The 12,273-nt window shown below is 36.3% G+C and overlaps 1 protein-coding gene across 7 annotated transcripts in view; it reads right to left on the bottom strand.

Moving 5' to 3' along the window:
• Nucleotides 1-3,116: 3,116 nt before the first annotated feature.
• LOC127522031 (kinesin-like protein KIF1A) overlaps nt 3,117-12,273 on the bottom strand; it is a 33,781-nt gene continuing 24,624 nt past the window's right edge. For 4 of the 7 annotated variants that reach the window (XM_051911562.1, XM_051911565.1, XM_051911575.1 and 1 more), the window contains 14 exons: nt 12,120-12,204; nt 11,846-11,951; nt 11,386-11,409; nt 11,134-11,248; nt 10,856-10,989; nt 10,617-10,678; nt 10,370-10,515; nt 10,080-10,265; nt 9,163-9,234; nt 8,729-8,847; nt 8,456-8,569; nt 7,811-8,003; nt 7,579-7,697; nt 3,117-5,809 (listed from right to left, as the gene is read on the bottom strand). In XM_051911562.1, the coding sequence (XP_051767522.1) occupies nt 5,767-5,809; nt 7,579-7,697; nt 7,811-8,003; nt 8,456-8,569; nt 8,729-8,847; nt 9,163-9,234; nt 10,080-10,265; nt 10,370-10,515; nt 10,617-10,678; nt 10,856-10,989; nt 11,134-11,248; nt 11,386-11,409; nt 11,846-11,951; nt 12,120-12,204 (1,518 nt within the window). In that variant the 3' untranslated portion in view covers nt 3,117-5,766. The remainder of the gene's footprint in view (nt 5,810-7,578; nt 7,698-7,810; nt 8,004-8,455; nt 8,570-8,728; nt 8,848-9,162; nt 9,235-10,079; nt 10,266-10,369; nt 10,516-10,616; nt 10,679-10,855; nt 10,990-11,133; nt 11,249-11,385; nt 11,410-11,845; nt 11,952-12,119; nt 12,205-12,273) is intronic. The other 3 variants (XM_051911611.1, XM_051911586.1, XM_051911603.1) reach the window with 1 other exon arrangement.

Here is a 12,273-nt window from a genome sequence, read left to right as displayed (position 1 = left end):
TAGATCTCGGCCAGTCGAAACAAAAGTGGCAGGGGTCCTTGGGCTATGCCCAGCTATCTCTCTCGCTCCCTCTCTAAAATGATACCTGAGCTTGCTGACAGATGTCCATGGGAGAGATGAAGGGGGTGGATAGCACTGAGCCAGAAATGTAACGAGAGCCCTCATGTGAAAATATACATCTGCTTATATTCCCAGATACAATAACAAATGCTCCGCTTAAGAACAATGTGCATTGAATGGCAACATATTTAGACATAGGTTTAGCATGTGCAGGATGATGTTGCATCATCTAATGTGTTATTAAGGGAAATAAATAGAAACATTTGCTAATTTAGTTGTCATAACAAAAAATGATTCAAAGAGGGGTACTTACCCACTGGGGTAAGAAGCCCTTTTTTAATAATTCTTATTAATAATTAGATATTTTTAAAGTGTTATTAATGTAAAATACTAAATGAGTTCTATTTGAAAATTGTTTTGACAATTTAGATAAATAGTTGAATAATTGAATAATCAATGACAAGCAAAGCAGAATCCCAATAAAAGAGATTCATCTGAAAATTTAAGTTATTCTGTGAATTATATGTATATTTAATCACCTATCAATGATTTCACTCAGTTAGCCTATAAATTTTAATGAATAGCCTGAAATGTACATCAGCTCATGGAATTATTGAATAATAACCCCATTAATTACAATAAGTATTAGATTAAGAAAATAGTAACACTAGTAACAACATGCCACTCTGGGCCTTCTGTGCCAGTTCTGGGGTTAGGGCTTCATCTTACCCCAAGAGTCTAATTTTAACTTTTCAAAAAAAAAAAAAAAATTCTAAAAATATTATTGTGTCCACAAATCCCCAAAACTTTGATATTCAGAAAGATACAATGTCACAAATCACTATTTTACCCTATTTTAAAAGTTAGAAAGACTATAAGTGATCAAAGATGATGTGAGTAATTTTTGACTAAAATGCTTATTTTGTCCTGAAATGATGCAAGAATGATCATATTTTGAATTGCTAGATCATTTAGATCAGAGATGCCAAAAGCAGGGACTGTGGGCCAAAGCTAGATCTTCTTTTACAAGACATCATCTCATTGCCCCTCTAGGAAAACATGTTTGAATGCATATAGCATATACTCTAAAACAGCATATTAGTGTCTGCATCCAAAAGCTTAAAAATTCTGCCTTTGGAGGAAGCATTTTAAGGTAGGAATGCATCAAGGCATGTCCGAATCCACTATTAGCTTCCCTTCCTGTCTCTTGAGATACCTTCATCTGATTAAGTTTTGAAGTCATAGATGTATTCACTGCCTATGATATCGCACAATCCTGTTCCATTCCATTACAGACAGTTGAGCTAAAACTAAATGTATGTTGTAAATGTATGTTTTTAAACACTTTTAATGTCTTTTCTAGCCAGAAATAACTATTGAAGCAATTACATATTCACCTATCACCAAAGCTCGCTCTGTTTTGTTGTAGATCATTAAACCGTTACGCTGCCTCAGAAGTCTGTCCGAAATCAGTATCGTGAGGTACCTTTGTGCGCAAACGCTGCCTGCAAAGTCATTGCCTGATAATGCAGCGAGGCAACAAGTCAGCTTCCTAAGCTTTCGGATGCATCCTAAGTTGCTATAGGCCATTAGGAGATGACCCATGATGAACTTTGATTTGGAGCACCATGTCATTTCACAAGAGGGTGGGAAATAGGAAAAAATATGCCATTAAAGGGATAGTTCACCCAAAATGAAAATTATCCCATAATATACTCACCCTCAAGCCATCTTAGGTGTATATGACTATATTCTTTCAGACGAACACAATCTGAGATATATTTAAAAATATCCTGGCTCTACCAAGCTTTATAATGGTAGTGAACGGGGGCCTGTTTTGAAGCCCAAAAACAATGCATCCATCCATTATTAATATAATCCATATAATCCAAAACAAAACACAAATTAGAAGTCTAAATTTTAAAGAGAATTGATATTGGAGGATTTCAATATAAGAGAAGAGGAGCTTCAAGGATTAGTTCACCCAAAAATGAAAATTGTGTCATTTATTACTTACCCTCATGCCGTTCCACAACCGTAAGACCTTCGTTAATCTTCGGAACACAAATTAAGATATTTTTGATGAAATCCGATGGCTCAGTGAGGCCTCCTTAGCCAGCAATGACATTTCCTCTCTCAAGATCCATAAAGGTACTAAAAACATATTTAAATCAGTTCATGTGAGTACAGTGGTTCAATATTAATGTTATAAAGTGACGAGAATATTTTTGGTGCGCCAAAAAAAACAAAATAACGACTTATATAGTGATGGCCGATTTCAAAACACTGCTTCAGGAAGCTTCGGAGCGTTATGAATCAGCGTGTCGAATCAGCAGTTCGGAGCGCCAAAGTCACATGATTTCAGCAGTTTGACAGTTTGACACGCGATCCGAATCATGATTCGATTCGCTGATTCATAACGCTCCGAAGATTCATGAAGCAGTGTTTTGAAATCAGCCATCACTATAATAAGTCGTTATTTTGTTTTTTTGGTGCACCAAAAATATTCTCGTCGCTTTATAATATTAATATTGAACCACTGTACTCACATGAACTGATTTAAATATGTTTTTAGTACATTAATGGATCTTGAGAAAGGAAATGTCATCTTAATTTGTGTTCCGAAGATTAACGAAGGTCTTACGGGTGTGGAACGGCATGAGGGTGAGTAATAAATGACATTATTTTCATTTTTGGGTGAACTAACCCTTTCAGTTTGTTGCACAGCCCTATTTGTTTAAACTGCGAGAGGCGTCTAAGCTTACGATACTTCTACATTCTACGTCATACATCGCTTCAGGGGGTTACTCTTGTAGCGCAAGTCGACTTGCGCAGTATGCGTACGGTTGTCTGGCAGAAGTTCACTACCATTATAAAGCTTGGAAGAGCCAGGATATTTTTAAATATATCTCAGATTGTGTTTAAAAATGTGAAATATAATATAGCATGTAATATAGAATATAGCATTTACTTTCAATTAAGTTTGATGTTTGGCCCTTCATAGTAAAAAGTTTACTCTGCATCTAAACAAATAAGAAGTCCAAACTCTTGCAACGTTGAGCATATTTCACATTTATTTCACACCCGACAAAGTGTTAAGTGTCCACAGACATTAGAAGACACAGGTCCAACACTCAAAGAACTTGAGCACTGAGTACACTACAGCCCATTCATTATGGTATAAAGTGGTTACAGCTGTGTACTAGACCACAGTTGGGTTTATATATACAGAGCAAATCAACAGAAATATTGAAGCAATTACAGTAGGTACACTTAGTCTATATTGAGTTTCTCTTTTTTAAATCTGGAATATTTGGATGGATGAAAGATGTTTATTCAAAATGATGCTCGGAAAGACGTGGTTCCATTGAGAGTGAAAGAGAAAAAGAGAGACACGTTATCAACTACAAACCCTAAAAATCTTGTTTATCTGCAGTATATATGTATGTTGACAAAGTTCTTCAGGGCATCATGTCAATGCGAAAACTACATGCTCATAGTCGACTGTGATCCTTCAAATCGGTAAATACGACTGAATCTATTATTTTTATGTAAATGCTACTCTTATACTGTATGGAGGTAAATGCGATACATTTGATACATCTCATTTAAAAGCTAAATAAATATGTACAGCATGCTATCATATACATAGCATTGTCAAAGATAGGAATGGATAAAAAAACAAACAAACAAAAAAAAACATCAGGGCACTGGGAGGTATGACTGTCAACATATGGTCCAAAACTTAATCGTCTGTCCCTAATTTACATTTCAGATCCATAGTCAATGTAAGAATCTATAAAGGCATACTTATACTGCTCCTTATAAAGAAACCGTTTTGAGAGGTAAAGATCAGAACCGCTCAAATCTCTCAGCTAAAACGCTGCTGCTACGTTTTGTGCTCTTTGGGTTGGCTGACCCATTGCGCAAAACATCCATCCTCATGAGCAACATACTAAACGGCTGACTGACCAATAGCATGAGCTCAAACCAAACAAGAGATTTCGGAGTTCATCAGGATACGCTACGGTGAACACGGCCTCTGGTAATACCTCTTTAAGATGTAGCCGTCATGACAGGAAACACGACTTTTCTATACTTAGTATACACACATCTTCATCGTACAAGGCAAAGGGTGGAGCAAAAACTAGGTGTATGGGTATATGCTGATACATCTAACAAAAAATGATGTTCTCTATATTGGGGATCACAAAACATTTAGTTTATAGACTTTTTGTTTGATGTTGTAACACTAAAACTGGATCTTCTCTTACAAGACATCATCTCATTGTCACCTCCCTAGGAAAACACCATGTAATAGGTTTGAATACAGATATTCTATTATAACATGTAAGGCTGGGATGATCTAAACATAGCAGCAACAAAAGAGAAACTACACAATCAAGATACAGTGTTTTTGAACATAAACCTCCTGCATAATATTATTTGAAATATGTGATATAATGTGCTCTGATGTATTTGCGTTCAGTGTAACAGTAACAGGAATTTTAGCAACACCGCACTCTAATTTTGTGTGTCAAAATAAGTTGATTAAAATAAACATTAAAGGGATAGTTCGCTCAAAAATGAAAATTCTGTCATAATTTACTCGCCCTCAAGTTGTTCCAAACCTGTATAAATTTCTATTTTCTTCTGTACACAAAGGAAGATATTTGGAAGAATGTTTGTGTCCAAGCAGATCTTGCCCCCACTGACTACCATTTTAGGGAAAAAAATACTATGGTAATCAATGGGGGGGGCGAGATTTGCTTGGTTACAAACATTCTTCCAAATATCTTCCTTTGTGATCAGCAGAACAAAGAAATGTACACAGGTTTAGAACAACTTGAGGGTAAATGATGACAGAATTTTCATTTTTGGTGAACTATCCCTTTAAAGAAGGTGATTCTCTTAGCAGCAGAGCTCTTGTGCAAATGAACCAAAATGAACCTAGTAAATAAAGCTAATTATCAAAAGTGCAAGGTGAAAAAGTATTTTTTTGTAGCGCACTACAAAGAGTGACCTCTTAATAAATTATGTTTATAAAACATACAATGCTTAATAAATAAGTAAACGTAAAGATGTAATGTAAAAAAGACATTACAGATGAAAGTAAAACACAAACTAAACTTCTGTATGGTAGACGTTTTGTACTTTTCTGATGCTGATTTTTGTTGAAATAATTACTTCTTTTATTCTAAAATCCATCACAATTCTATCTTCTATCATCCAATGCATAAAAAGGCATCTCTTCGAAAAGCACGATGATCATGGCAGAATGATCAAAACCAAGAGGCAACTACTAAAGCCCAGGTAAAAGCACTTGACATCTACTCTGAAGCAGCACATACACAAACAGAGCATTGAGTCGCATTTACAAATGAACGAATGCCGTTAAGAGTAGGGCTGTGTCTATGATGCTGTTTTGCCATTCTAGCTTTTAGCTATGTTAGCGGGAAGTGCTGAATATATTTCAATGTTGTAAATTTACACTAAATAGGGCCTGAAACACACATAAACACACTCTGTGAAGCCAAGCCCTCAGTCTATGGTTGGCATGGACAGAACAGGGGGGAATGCTGGGACGGGCAGGCAAGAGGCAGCTGTGATGACATGGGGACAGGGCACTTATGATCACATGACCTAATTACATCACAAAGGCCTAGTAGGCCTTTTTATGGTTTGAGCCAGAGGAAAAAAACGGTTTCACATCCTCATCTGTCCTGATTTTCTTCTGGAAAGCTTAGACCTGTGGGTAGAGAGAGAGATTAGGATAAATTCAGGGATATCACTGGCCATGACCACTTACAGCATTGATTCTCAACTGAAGAGCTGCAACCAAAAAATGGGTCACAAGTCTGTTTTCATACCAAAAACCTTGGGCCCTATCATACACCCGACGCAATCCGACGCCAGGCGCGATGCAAATGTTTTTTACTAGTTTCAGCCTGATGCAGTTATCATTTTCATGTCCAGCACCCTCGTTGTTTAAATAGCAAATGCACTCGAGTCCACCTGTTCGCCCATGGTCTGAAAACGAGGTCTGAAAACGAGGTGTGTTCAGGTGCATTGTTGGCGTGTTGCTATTTTGAGGCAAATGAAAACGACTGCGCCATTGACTTTAGACCAGGTTTTTGTTGGTCAATGGCGCAGTCGTATTTTTTTATTTAAAGAGCGCGTTAGTGATATGCGCCTATATGCGGGTACACAACACACGTACACTCTGCTTATTACACACACAGGGACGCACAGCTGCACATAAACATGCCAAATATTAAAAATAAAAGGATTACAATGTAAAAGATTATTATTGTGTACATAAAGATAAAAATGCCTGCATGTCAAAATGGATAGTCATTGGATTTATCAGAATTACCTATTTGCAGTAATGATGAATAAAACTGGCTAATTATTTGACCAATCATATCAATCCACACATGTATTTAAACTGACTCGTCAGGTTGAGGGCATCTATATTCCGCCATGAAAATAGCAATCCGCCATGGTACAAGCGCACCTGGCTTTTAAAGGGAACGTGAGATGACACTCTGATTGGTTTATTGTATGTTCCACCCAAAACACACCCATGACTCATTAAGAGACTAGGTACAACTCTTTTGGACCATGCGCCGGGCGCGCCAACCATTTTTTTTTTGTCATTAAGCTATCAAAAGTGGATTCGGACACTGCCTAAGTGCACCTGCGCTATGCGCTTCAGACCATGTGCTTAGATCATTAAAATTCGATTCTTTCTTTTTAAAAGACAATAACTTTATTTGTCGTGCACTTTAATCTTTAAAACTTTGCAGGCCTTTTATATTCACAAACAGCTATACTGCATGAAAGTAATATTTGAAAAATCATAATGGGGCACTTTCAATACTATTATAGTATTTATTCACATTATGAATTTTTGATTTTATTTTAATTTTAGTTTTAGTCATTTTGTGCTTTTAAATAAAGCTTTTAGTATTTTTAGTATTTAAACATATTATATTTCAGTTAGTTGCCAATAAAACATTTCACATTTTTATTAAAGTTCAAGTTTTTCAACTAATATTTATATTTTATTTTATTTTATTTCAGCTTTATTTCAATTAATGAAAAAAAAAATTAGTTAACAATAACAACACGTTCAACAAAGACAGGTTGTGACAAAAAAAACTATGCAAGGTGAAATAATAAAATAAAATAAAAACGTGGCTAGTTTGTTGTAACCACAGTTTGTTTTATGTGGTGAATTACTAGCTTAATAGATGTAATAAATAACATTACATTTAAATGATTGATTTTAAGGGCATTTAGGTTTACTATTTTGCTTTATAAACAAATTTGTTATTGTGTTGGGTTGCTATGTAATGTTCAATGTAAAATCTTGCTCCTAAAGCAAAACCAGTTGAGAAGCAGTGACTTCAAGTATTTAATAAAATTAAAGAGAGACCATTATTGTATGAAGACTTTAAGATGTGTAATATGATGTGCTAAAGGAAATGAAATCACTGAATTTAATTTGAATACCTGATAGTTCCTGCCAGCAGTGGGTTGAATGCGTACAACCAGTCATGCATCTCTTTGTCATTGCCTGCTTGGAGGAGAATGTTCCGGTGCTCAGTGCACACTGCAAAAGTGTTAGGAGCCTGGAAACAGAACATCACAAGGGTTAACAAAATCAGTTGACTATTGCTAGCTGACCACTATACTCAGTAATCATGTGTATAATGTCATTGGACGAGGAGTAAATGGTTCTTACCCTCAGCATGGTCTGCTGATCTTCGCTGTACTCCACCTGGGCAGAGGACAGGTTGATGACGGCTCTCTCCACGCAGTCTCTCTCACTGCGGTACAGGTAGACGTAGGGCCGCCGTACCACAATGTACCGCTTCACCCAGCCACTGGTGTGTGGCTCAAGAAAGTGTAGATAGCCTTTCTTTGACACAATGGGGCTGCAGTCATATGAAAAATGATAACAGATACAGGTATATAATGAATTATTTGCAGTAAATTATTATTACTCAGTACTTAAATGTATAATCATTATACTATAACACTATACTATATATACTCTAACATGGACACTGTTACAGTGTAACTGCTTTTGGCCCCACTTCATATTAGGTGTCTTCAAATACTATGTACTAACATTTCAATTAATCATTTGTTGCATATTGTGTACATACATGTATTTACATTGTACTTATATATTTAAAATACCTGCATGTAATTACAGCTGTAATTAATTTATGTAATTACATCTATAATTGCACTATTGACCCTTACATCTTATTTTACATCTATAATTATTTTACATCTATAATTACACTATTGACCCTTACACCCCTTTAGATACACCAAAAAGTCAAGATACATTTCTCAGACAGACTGTTTGGGGTGCTACCTGACACGAATCTCCTGGATGTTCGGGATGAAGGTGCAGCTCCTGGGTTTTCTCTCTATGGGGCTGAAGGGGTCGAGATCAGGGCTAGAGGCACCTGAGTTAGCCTCAGCTCCTCTGTAAAATCACACAGAACAAGAAATTCTTGTTAGAAATAAAGTATTTAAGGTGTTTTGAGAACAAACAGACTCTAGTAATTTGATGCTGAACTGGTATTAGCCATACTGTGATCATATTAGAAGGGGACTCTGGGTTTTTTGTTGAAAATACACCGACCTGAGGTCTGGATTGCCATAGTGACTGTCCACCAGTGACGGGCAGGTGGAGGAGGGTGTCAAAGTGTTTAGAGGTGAAGAAGAACCGTCTCTTAAAAGGGATGCGGACATCTCTGACAGCTAAAAAAGAAAAGAAAAAAAGAGCACCACCAGATGATAAAGCAGGCAACACATTAAAGTGTCTCATACATCATATTCCAGAAAATGCCATGCTTACCCTTAAAGCATCTATTACACTAATCATGCTGCTCTACTCTAAACGAGTAAATAAGAGAAGTGAAGTGAACACAAATTATTTAATGCCTTTTTAAATGACAAAAGGACTGCTATATGAGACTTAGAGAGATATAGGAAGAGGGAGAGAGAGAGATCTGGTCTGCATGGGCGAGAAAATGAGGCAAGGTCTGTATGGACACTAGGGCAGTAAAGTCTCACCTTGCTCTCACTGAGACTGCTGCTCACCTGGCTGTACTGCCTGTTGAAGGTGTGCATGAGCAGTCGCACACACTGAAGAGAGAAATAAAGTAGGAAAAAAGGGAATAAAGTACATAAAGTAACAACAAAAGGTTTTAAAGGCACAATATGTAGTTTTTCGCCACTAGAGGTCACCTATTCAAAACAAAGGCATAGCGTGATGACGTCGAGATTGAGCGCGGAATCATGGAAGATGTCGTCTTCACCTCACAGCTGGTGGAAAATGATTTTGTCCTGGTTAAAATTTATTATTTCTCTGGATTTAAACATTCTTGGAAACATCTGGGATAATCTAAGTACACAAGTTAACAAAATATAAAACACTGTTCTAGTGGTTTTTGGATATTTTAATCCAAAAATATTACATATTGTGCCTTTAACATTTCAGTGTTTTTTTTTTTATAATGAAGTACATTGTGAAAAAAATAATTATCTAAATAAATAGTTTTTATTAAGTATTACTACTTGAGAAGCAAAATTGTGTAAGAAAATAAGACTTATGAGACTCAACTTCAATTAAATTTAATTTGCTTACCCAATTGGCAATTTTTTCAACATAAAATGTGCTACATTTTGTGATACTTTTTTGTGAAACAACAATTTTCCAATGGGATGATTAAATAGATAAATAGATAGATAGATAGATAGATAGATAGATAGATAGACATAGATAGAAATCTTGGCATCTTATGCAATTTTGCTTCTCAAGTAAATTTATCTTGTTTTAGGGATGATATTTTTACTTAAAATATAGTAATTAAGAAAATGATTTATTTTTATATTTATATTTTATCCTTTTGTTTGATTTAGTCAAACTGAACTGGTGGGAATAGGCTATTAGTGTGACATTATGTGGATATGTAGCAGTAGGCATTCACCTTGGCAGCCAGCTCCCTCTGCCTCTCATTGGGACTGTCCAAACCCAGACTGACTACTGGGCTGATCATGGGGCTGGAGGCCTTAGGTGAGTCCATCAGGTCTTTGCCACAGAAAGAATCCTGTCCCAGCAGCAGAGATGCTTCTAGCTTCTCTCTCAGCAGAAGGTAATGCCTGGTCTTCTCCACCTGTAACATACACGCACCTCACAGTCATTTATTTGACTGAAAACAAAAGTCAGATTATAGGCAAGATTTAAAGCCCTTAAACATTCAGATGGACCATATTTTACCTCTTGTAGGAGGCTAAGTTTCTCTAGCTCCCACTGGTGGTCCAGGATGAGGCTGTCACTGCGGGGCCTCCAACCTGCAAGGTTCTCCTCTCCACGCACATACGCCACTGAGGTGTCCAGCACCCGTCTGCGCCTCCTTTGCATACCTGCACCATTATGGTCAAAGCAGAACAACAAAATGAATAAAACTAGGTTAAATGTGTGATAAAATTAGGTTATTTGTCTGAATTTGGACATGATATCTTACCAGGACTTCCAATGTCAGCCAAATGACAGAGGCTTAATTCGTACACTCCAGTCACACGGTTACTGAGACACAAAAGAGAATCATAGTGTTTAACAAAACATTTAACTCCTCTACTGTGATGATAATTCAAGTTAAAAAATGTTTTCAGATATCAAGTCTTGAGCATTAAAGCTTCAAATGGTGCATTGGTTGACTCAAGATCACTTGACTGCAGAAAGAGGCCAGCAAACTTTCCTCACCTCTCAGAGGGCCTAAAGGCACCAGTGCTGAAAAGGTTTCGAATGGAGCGAGACGCAGGAAGTTTAGCGTCTCTGGAGTAGAACACCATGCAAAAGTCCTTAGTGATGACAGTGGGCTGAGTGCAGTTCTCCATCTAAACATCATAGAAAAAGCTTAGTGGAACATCTCATAATCAAGTAACAGGCATACATTTAAATTCACTATTAAAAAATATCCCACACTGATTAAATGTCATAATTTGATAAGTTTATTGTCGAAAAAGGTGAGTTTTTCTCACCTCAAGATAGGCGGAGAGTGTGATGTAAATTTTCTCTCCATATGGAGTGACACGGTTCAGCAGAAGGGAGTTGTGCATGGAGCTATCCCATGCTGCCTCAAAGCGGTAAAATGTCCTGAAAAGTAGTAAACAGCTTTGAGAATTATATCAGTGCTTATATTTTTCTTTATTTGTACAAGTTTGAAGGCTTAAGGTGGGTTACAATAAAAAAATATATACTGATATACTGTATACTTGGGAAAAAAAACGTACCTATGGTCAATTCCCAATGACACTCTGACAGGAAGCAATAAAGACCATGGAAATAATAAATTGTTAGTGTTATTATAATTTTGTTATTTTTTTAATTAACATTAACTTTCATCTAACATAAAAGTTTGTAAATATATAATATATATGTGTGTACATGTACACACACACACACACACACACATATATATATATATAATTTATATATAATATATATATATATATATATATATAATTTAAATACTTTGTTGTAATTACCAAATTTAAGTTATGAATTGTTAGTGTTGTTAACACACATTATAATTAGTAATAAGAATAATTGATTAACATTGCTTAAATACTTTGGTATTCCTAACATTGCTAATTCAAAATGACATGATAGGCAGCAAAAACTGCTTTTAAAAGCATTTTGTTATTTGGAGGTACTCGAGGAAGTATCTTTCTTTACATATTAGTGGTGTACCTGTCATCATAAGATGGTCGTATGTAGCCTGAAGACAGGATGTTGAGGGACAGGATGTTGGGGTCGATGATAGTCTCATCTGCCTCGGGTGTGTTACGGATGCGCCCTAAAAAAGAACAGAAGCTATGCTGAGTCATCTGAAACTCTGCCTCAACATTCGCCATAACATCACCATTTGTCCTCAGTGCCAGCTGGTGTTTAATGTGATGGAAGCCAGAAATTCTGATAAACGATGTTTTAAGAGAGAGAACAAAAAAATTTAGCATTTTCTAACCTATGACGAGCTCTTTAACCTCCTTCCACTCAATATCATTGCCGGTTTCATGGGCTATAGTGACTGTAATTCTCCTTTGGATGCCCTGCGGAAAATGTGTCAAAGGTGAAAATCGCATATCTCTCATTTCAATCTCAAACTATACTATTGTTCA

Source organism: Ctenopharyngodon idella, chromosome 2, assembly GCF_019924925.1.
Source record: "Ctenopharyngodon idella isolate HZGC_01 chromosome 2, HZGC01, whole genome shotgun sequence".
Lineage (NCBI taxonomy): Eukaryota > Metazoa > Chordata > Actinopteri > Cypriniformes > Xenocyprididae > Ctenopharyngodon > Ctenopharyngodon idella.
Note: the sequence above shows the minus strand (reverse complement) of the source record. Positions and strands in the feature narration are given on the sequence as shown.